Source organism: Vicugna pacos, chromosome 1, assembly GCF_048564905.1.
Source record: "Vicugna pacos chromosome 1, VicPac4, whole genome shotgun sequence".
Lineage (NCBI taxonomy): Eukaryota > Metazoa > Chordata > Mammalia > Artiodactyla > Camelidae > Vicugna > Vicugna pacos.
Genome location: NC_132987.1, coordinates 53,204,994 through 53,212,773, shown reverse-complemented (window position 1 = coordinate 53,212,773; position 7,780 = coordinate 53,204,994). Strand labels below are relative to the sequence as shown.

At 43.8% G+C, this 7,780-nt stretch overlaps 1 protein-coding gene across 1 annotated transcript; it reads left to right on the top strand.

The window, feature by feature from the left end:
- Positions 1 to 5,816: 5,816 nt before the first annotated feature.
- LOC102531434 (transmembrane epididymal protein 1A-like) lies at positions 5,817 to 7,539 on the top strand. Its single transcript, XM_006201084.4, has one exon. The coding sequence runs from the start codon at positions 5,931 to 5,933 to the stop codon at positions 6,816 to 6,818; it is 888 nt and encodes a 295-aa protein (XP_006201146.1). The 5' UTR covers positions 5,817 to 5,930; the 3' UTR covers positions 6,819 to 7,539.
- Positions 7,540 to 7,780: the final 241 nt, after the last annotated feature.

Here is a 7,780-nt window from a genome sequence, read left to right as displayed (position 1 = left end):
TGGAACCCCTCCCCACAGCAAACACATCTCAGCACCTACTGGCCGATGTCAAAAATTCCTTTAGTTGTGGGCAAAGCTAAGGATTTTCCTTCTTCAAATGGAGATGACAGGCTTAAAATGACTGAGATGTCAGAGTGACTGAAACTCATCTGCCAAAGATAATCCATCAGTCAACAAGTGTAAGTGATTGTTATCAGGCACTGTCTCCTTTTGAGAGCTAGAACTCAGACAGTAGCACACGATGAGTAACCACCAGCTTGGGAAACGGGGAGAGACAGACACACCGGAGACTCATGGCTACTTTTGGTGTGGGGGGTAGTGATAAAGGTTAGTCCTGTTTACCTTTAGTTACCCTATGGACAAAATAGGAGTTGGGAGTAGAGGAATTCAGGTCCAACACATCTGTGCACTCTCCCAGTTTACTGGAACATGGCCACCCTGACATATGGTTCCCATCAACTGTATTTCTGCATGATTCTTGAATTCCCCTCCTCCTTCACTGTTTTTTTTTTATTTGACTGCACTGACTTCATTACAAAGGAACTTCACTTACATGAGTTCTAACTGAGGCATGACCAGTGCCTTGTTCAAGAAATAGCTCCTTCTGTTGCTTGTTTCTGCAGAACTAGAAATACATGGAAAATGATCAGATAGAGAGACAGAGGAAGACAAAGAGAGATAGACACAAACATATATAAAATAACAGGATGACAAGAAAGATTTCACACCAAGCTCGTAACATTGGTTCTCCCTATGAAGGGAGAAAGGTATGGGAAAGGACTTGGAAAGATTTGAATTTATTTTTCTAAACCCTGAAGCAAACATGACAAAATGTTAACACTTGTGCATTCTGTATTGGCATTTGCTGTGTTATATTACTCTTTTTATTTGTCTTTGTACTTTTTGGTGTCTTAAAAAGTTGTCAGTATTGCATATGTATACTTATAAATAATTTTACACATAAATATACATGAATAAAGAAATGTTTTGATGACTAAAGAGAGCTCTTACAAAGGTTTTAATGCTAATTTTATCATAAAATTAAATTAATAAAGCTTCATGGAACAGTTGAAAAATACAAAACAAAAATTCAACACAAATTAATATTTGCCTTAGAGCTACCATCCAGAATCCGCCCCATTTTGGGGGGAGTGGGTGGCTCAGTGGCAGAGGGCTGTGCTTACCATACACAAGGTCCAGCACCTCCATTAAAATAAATAAATAACTAAACAAACATAATTACCCCCCTCCAATTTTTTAAATTAACACAACATTGTAAACAGACTATACTTCAATAAACAAAATAAAAACTAAAAAAATTAAAATATACTCACAGAACTTGCCACATTTTGATGTCTTGATATCCAAGCTTTTCCTCCATGCTTTAAATAGTTGGCATCGTTGATTTCAAATTTTCAGATGGTTTCTGAACACAAAAATACTTGCTCATTGTAAAATGCAGAAAAAGGAAAGACAAATTACCTATGGCCTTACTACCTGGAGTGCCCCTATCAAGGTTCTTGATGGTAAAAACAAAAATCTGATTCTAGTTGGAAGGAGACACAAATTACTGGAAAGATTGGAAGTAGCATACATTGTCAGTGGGGAGATGGGTTTACTTGGGTCTTTGCTTTCATTCGTCTCTTCCTTTGGTCTTTATATGATAGAGTGACCCAAACGTTGTCGAATATTGAAAGGCTGGACCTTAATGCCAATTTGATCTTGGTCTAAATGTTATTTCTTTGATGGCTTCATGTGAATGAGTCACTCACTATTGCAATAGCTTTATTTTTTTTTTTGAGGGGAGAGAGCTTATCCTTTATCATCTTTTACCATTTTTCTTGTTTACTTGTGTATTTATTTGTTTCTTGTCTCTCTTCAGTATCGTATCATCAGGACCTGGCATTAGCAGTATGCACAGTTGAATGAATAAATGAATCAAAGAGCCTTTGGTGGTCTCACCTACCAAGTATCTTCCTTTAACTACCACTGGAAGGCAACCTAGTGAAGCACCTGAGTTTCATCCGCATCCCTCCTCCCCGTCTCCTTGTGTAGCAGCAATTCTACATCCCTGTTTTAATCAGAATCACTTGCAACAGCAAACACCATATGCCTCCTTTTTTGCCTGTCTGCCTTGTGCCTTGAGGAGCCTGAAACATCCATGTGACTGCCTCAGCTTCCTGTTCAATGAAATCATCAACAAGTTCCTGGATGGGTATATTCTCCCCTTTGATGCTAAAACTGTGAACCTTCAGGGTCTAGTGTTGCTAGGATGGGAAAAAATACTTTTTATAGCCATTCACTAGTGCAGCAGACTTAGCATTTTCTTGGCTTATTATTTATCATTCTTTACCACTTTTCTTAATTAATATTGAGGAGTAGAAGGAAATACATCATCTTCTGTGAGGCGAAATCTGTATTGTTAAGGCCACAGATAAGCTCCACCCCAGCCACCATGGCCACACGGTACATGAGCCCACTGAGCATACACTGGAGTGGAGGGGAAGGTAGCGGAACGCCATCCACAGAGTGGGCTGTCCTGGTCCCTGGTTACTGAACACCTTCACCGTGAGAGTATTTTGCTGAGCATTCACATGAGACACACACATCCTGGGTCCATTCTGAGAGTTGGAGCTATTAACTCTTCCCCAAACTTTTTTGTCATAAATCCTCTAATTTTATTTCTTCTAGGTTATTGATCATATGACCAGATATTAACCACTACCCAGGATTTGAATGGTCTTTGAGACATTCCAGAAAAAGAAGAAAATTAAAAAATAAAAAATGCTCTGTTCAAAGTTCTGCTCCCTGGAGATGTTTCTTTGCTCTGTTGATCTTTAGGACCCTCTGGAGTGGGACTACAGCACTGCTTGGTGCTTTCCTGATAGTGCCATCTGGAACCAAGCTTGAAAGTGTCCCCCTCATCAAGTAGTCACTGACAGCCCTACACGTGGCCCTCGGTGTTGGCTGAGGGAGGAGAGGGAGGAGGAAGCATGCTGGAAATGTGAGGAACACATTCACATCACTTATTTGTGCTTTCAGGTCATGCTCGAGCCTGGCCTTATTGTACCATAGCTGTTTGATAGTGGAGCGCTGTCATGCATGCCTGACTTCAGACTTAGAAAAAACTCAGATCACTTGGTTACCTGGTGTCTGATATGGAGAGTGTTCAGTCTCCAGAAGAGCCCAATACACACTAAGAGCAGTTTCTCAGAATGAGGATGGATGGTCGCTTGCCCACATGGTCATGGTTTTGCTCCAAAATTAGAGTCTTCACTGTGATTCTTCCACCCGGACTTGATATGGTCTCCATGAAATTTACTACCTCTGGGTCCACGAGGCAATAATAAATCTGCATGTGCTGCAACCTGTGTCGGTTGGAAGGTCTTCCCTTACACTGGCCTCCACCTGAAAACAAACATGTATGGACACTATCCAACAAGAACAGAATCACATTCTTCTCCAGTGCGCATGGAACATTCCGCAGGACAGACCATGTGTTAGGTCACAAGTCAAGTCTCAGAACTGTAAAAGACAGCTATCATACCACATGTCTTCTCCAACCACAATGGGATGAAGTTAGAAATCACAACAGAAGGAAAATTGGAAAATTCACAGATTTGTCGAAATGAAACAGCACAGTCTTAAATAACCAATGGGTCAAGGTATTAGTCAGCTTCAGCCACCATAACAAAAACACCACAGACCGAGTAGTCGAAACAGCAGGTACTTATTTCTCCAGTTCTGGAGTCTGGGAAGTCCAAAACCAAGGTGCCAGCCAATTCAGCTCCTGGCAAAGACCTAATTCCTTGTTTTCAGAATACCACCTTCTCTCTGTGTTCTCTCATGGCAGAGAGAGAGTTCTGGTCTCTTTCTTCTTGTAAGGACATGAATCCCACCATGGGGACCCGAGCCACATGACCTCATCTAAAACTAATTGCCTCCCAAAGACCCCACCTCCAGCTACCCCTTTGAGGGGTTAGTGCTTCAACATATGAATTTAAAGGGAACACAAAGATTCAGTCTGTAACATTCTGCCCTCACCTCCCCAGCTCTGTGCCTCTACTTGGCAGGTTACTTACCCACAGCTCCAGGTAGCCCCATCCCCAAGGCTCCAGTGGCCACTGTCTAGCCCACTAAAACTTTCAGTCCATAACAGGTATCATGTTGATTTTATTATTATTCATTTGCTTATCAGTGAGAGTCATTATCTTGGATTGCATAGGTTTCTTAAACATTTATAGCTTTTCTTAGATGAATAGCCACTTTATATCCTTTGCCCATTTTCCTACGGAGCTGTTCATTTTCAGTTTTTTGATTGTAAGAGATCTTTATACTATAAGAAGACTAATACTTTGTTGCATTCAGAGTAAAATTTTACAGTTTGTTTTTCTTCTGAAATTTGTTTTATAACATTAATTTTAATACAGAAATAAATTATTAATTACAATGTTTAATTTCTATTAATAAAAACTTCACAATTTTAAAATATAATCAAGTCTTTCATTTTTTTTCCTTTACGATTCCTGCTTCGGTATCATTCATAGAAATACTCGAACAACTTCAGCATCATAGGAGTTTAGCAAGGAATGTTAGTAATTAACAATAGTAAAATTACTAATAATCAGCATCATGTTTTGAGTATTTCCTACGTATCAGACACTCTACATACATATTCTACAGGCAGGCCTCAGAGATACTGCAGGTTCAGTTCCACATCACTGCAATAAAGCAAATACTGCCATAAAGCAAGTCACAAATCTTTTGGTTTCCCAGTGCATTTCAAAATTATGTTTATAGTATACTGTAGTCTATTAAGTGTGCAATAAAAAGCTTTATGTCTAAAAAAAAAATCATACCCTAATTTTAAAATACTTTGTTGCTAAAAAAAATGCAAAAACAATTACAATAGTAACATCAAAGATCACACTGATCACAGATCACCATAACAAATATACAAAATAAGGAAAAAGTTTGAAAGATTATGAGAATTACCGAAACGTGGCACAGAGGCACAAAGTGAGCAAATACTGTTAGAAAAATGGTGCCAGTAGACTTGCTTGATACAGGGTTGCCACAAGCTTTCGATTTGTAAACATAAACTAAAACAAAAACAAACCCCTCCCCCCAAAAAACACAGTATCCACAAAGCTCAATAAAACAAAGTGCAATCAAATGAGGTATGTCTGTATTTAATCCTTCACAAACCTATGAAGTAATTATGATTCCCATTCCACAGATCAGGAAGCCAAAGCTCAAGAAGACAAAGTAACTTGCATGTGATTTGCAAGTGTTAGAGATGAGATTCAGCCATTTTGCTACCTTTACAAACTCAGGACTTTGTAGACAGATGAGTAGACCTGGTCCCCCTCCTGGCTCTACTGTGCTGGCTGCTAGCTGGGACCTCGTGCATGTCTCTTCCCCACTCTGAGCCTTAATGGCACCTGTAAAATTTGTTTAGCAATAACTCCATCATAGAGTTGTTGAGGGATTTAAATGAGAAAACATTATGTAACATGTCTGGCACTGACAGTTAATAGAAGAGAATCAACCACCACCCCTCTTTGCTGGGGCACTTAACTCCCTCCTTCCTCCCTACTTGAGGAGGGGTAGAGTGGAGGCCATGGGAGAAAAGGCAAAGCAGTGCCTGCAGTAAGGGGCAGAGGTTGAAATCCCAGGGCTAGCACCCAAGTAAGGAACACAGTGAGGTGCGGTGCACACCATCACATCACAGGGCTGGAAAAGATCCCACCCAGGAGTGACTCAGATGCTTCCGGCGCCTTTCCCTGCATGGAAGGCAAGGGCGGGGCTCCACCAGGAAGATCTCCCCACCGCTCAGAAGCAGCCACTCTTGCTTGTGAGGAGCATCTGTGAGGTTACTGCTCATCCCCAGCTGTCGCCCTGGTGGTCCCCGGACACACACAGAGACCATGGGAACCCTCGAGGGACACCTGCTCCCAGGGTCATTCTTCCTCTTCTACTCACTCTACTACTCGGTGCTGACGTCCTTGGCCCTGCTACGGGGACAGAGATTCCTCAGACCCCCTCTGCCCCCAAGGGAGAAGCGAGGGCACAGGTGGTGGCAGCTGTTCCCTGTGGAAGGAGTGGTGAAGATAGTCATCAGCCTGATAGGCATCTTCCCCGAGTTCTTCTACCCTCTCGGAGTAAGCCGGCTGAGGATGGTGGACTGGGAGGACCCGCGGCGGCCGTTCGTGTTCAAGGACAACTGGCAGCACGTCACCATGTACGGGTTCTTCCTGCTCAGCGGCGTGGTGGACATCGTGAGCCAGGCGTGCCAGGCGCGGCAGAACGTGAAGCTGGAGCGGGCGGCCGAGGCCCTGGCCTTTTTTGTGCTGGTGCTGATGATGGGGTCCCACATCGAGAACAAGGGCACGCTGGAGATCCGCGTGCACGTCCTGTTCATGGTGCCCACCTTCCTGGTCAGCCTGGTGCTCACCATCGAGGTCTGGGTCCCTGACCAGCCCCAACTCTGGGTGCTCAAGACCTGGATGGGTCTGGTGCTCAGCAACTGGATGCTGCACTTCAGCGTGCTGCTGTACGTGCCTCCCTCCGGCCAGCCCTGGCGGGCGGAGAACCCCATGGACCTCGCCTTCCTTACCATCTTCTTCTGCTGGCACCTGGGCTTAGCAGCTGCTGTGCTAGCTGCTGTCTACGGCCTCTGCAGCCTCTGGCACCATCACTTCTCCTCCTGGAGAGAGGCTTCAGGCGCCAAGTATGAGCTGTGCCCCATGGGTGAGGGCAGCCCAGAGCTTGAGAGGCTCACTGCAGGGGGCCCACTGCAGGACAGGGACGTCTAGACACACACTCTGTCTTTGTGCTGCACCTTTTGTAATGAGAGTTTTGAGGATGCCCACCGTGTGCACAGCACAGAAATGTCCTGGGATCTACAGTGTGGCTTTCCATCACAGGAGACCCCTTCCTTGTTCCTAAAGGAAACTTCTAGTTCCTAGGATTACTTGCATCACTCTGTTCTCTGCAGGCCTGTCTCTTTCCTGTCTTGCTGTTCAGAATGGTTCTTAACCAGGGACTTACATGAAGTGAGAACAGGAGTAGTGCTTTTTCTCTGACAGCTTTTAAGATCCAAGAGGAGGAAACGAAATAAGGAAATAGAGGGAGGTGGGGGGGTGGTCTCTGGGGACTGTCTGAGGCAGAGCGGCTGAGCATGCGCTCCTGTGAGCCGGCAGGTGAAGATTTGAAATGTGTGTGTGTGTTGGGGGGGGGTCTGTTTTCTTCATTTCTCCCTGTTTTTTATCCTCACTAAGGGTAACAAGATGAAAAGCTTGCTTTGTTGTTTTCTAATCTAAACTGAATGAGGTAACTTCCTGCAGGAGTAAGGGGTGGTAATCAGTGTAACGGGGCTCAAGTCTGGGGAGAAAAGAGGCATGGGAGGAATTCCCAAAGGCGGTGTAAGAAACAAGGATCATATTTGTAACCTTTTAAGTTGTCTGGGTTTTGCTGTGGCATAAAACAACTCCATTGTTATGTAGAGTCTTTCAGTAAAAGTCTGTGATACACGTATACGTGTCTTGCGTGAGTGATTCTGGGGCAAGATCAAAGAAAAGGCCCTGATTTCAGGTGGTGGGAGCAGAAGGGGAGGAACTGCCATGAAACATGGACAGAAATGACCTCAGTGGTCCTGGAGATGCAGGGACTCAGAGCCGAGAAGCACCCTGAGAATGTCAGCCTCTGCAATCTGCAGAACTTTTCAGCCAGGAGAGGTGGTGCTAATAAATTCATACACTTAGTGAAATATGTGAAA

What these genes read in the sequence shown, in the direction of transcription:
- LOC102531434 (XM_006201084.4), top strand. Translation starts at nt 5,931, where the DNA reads ATGGGAACCCTCGAGGGACACCTGCTCCCAGGGTCATTCTTCCTCTTC.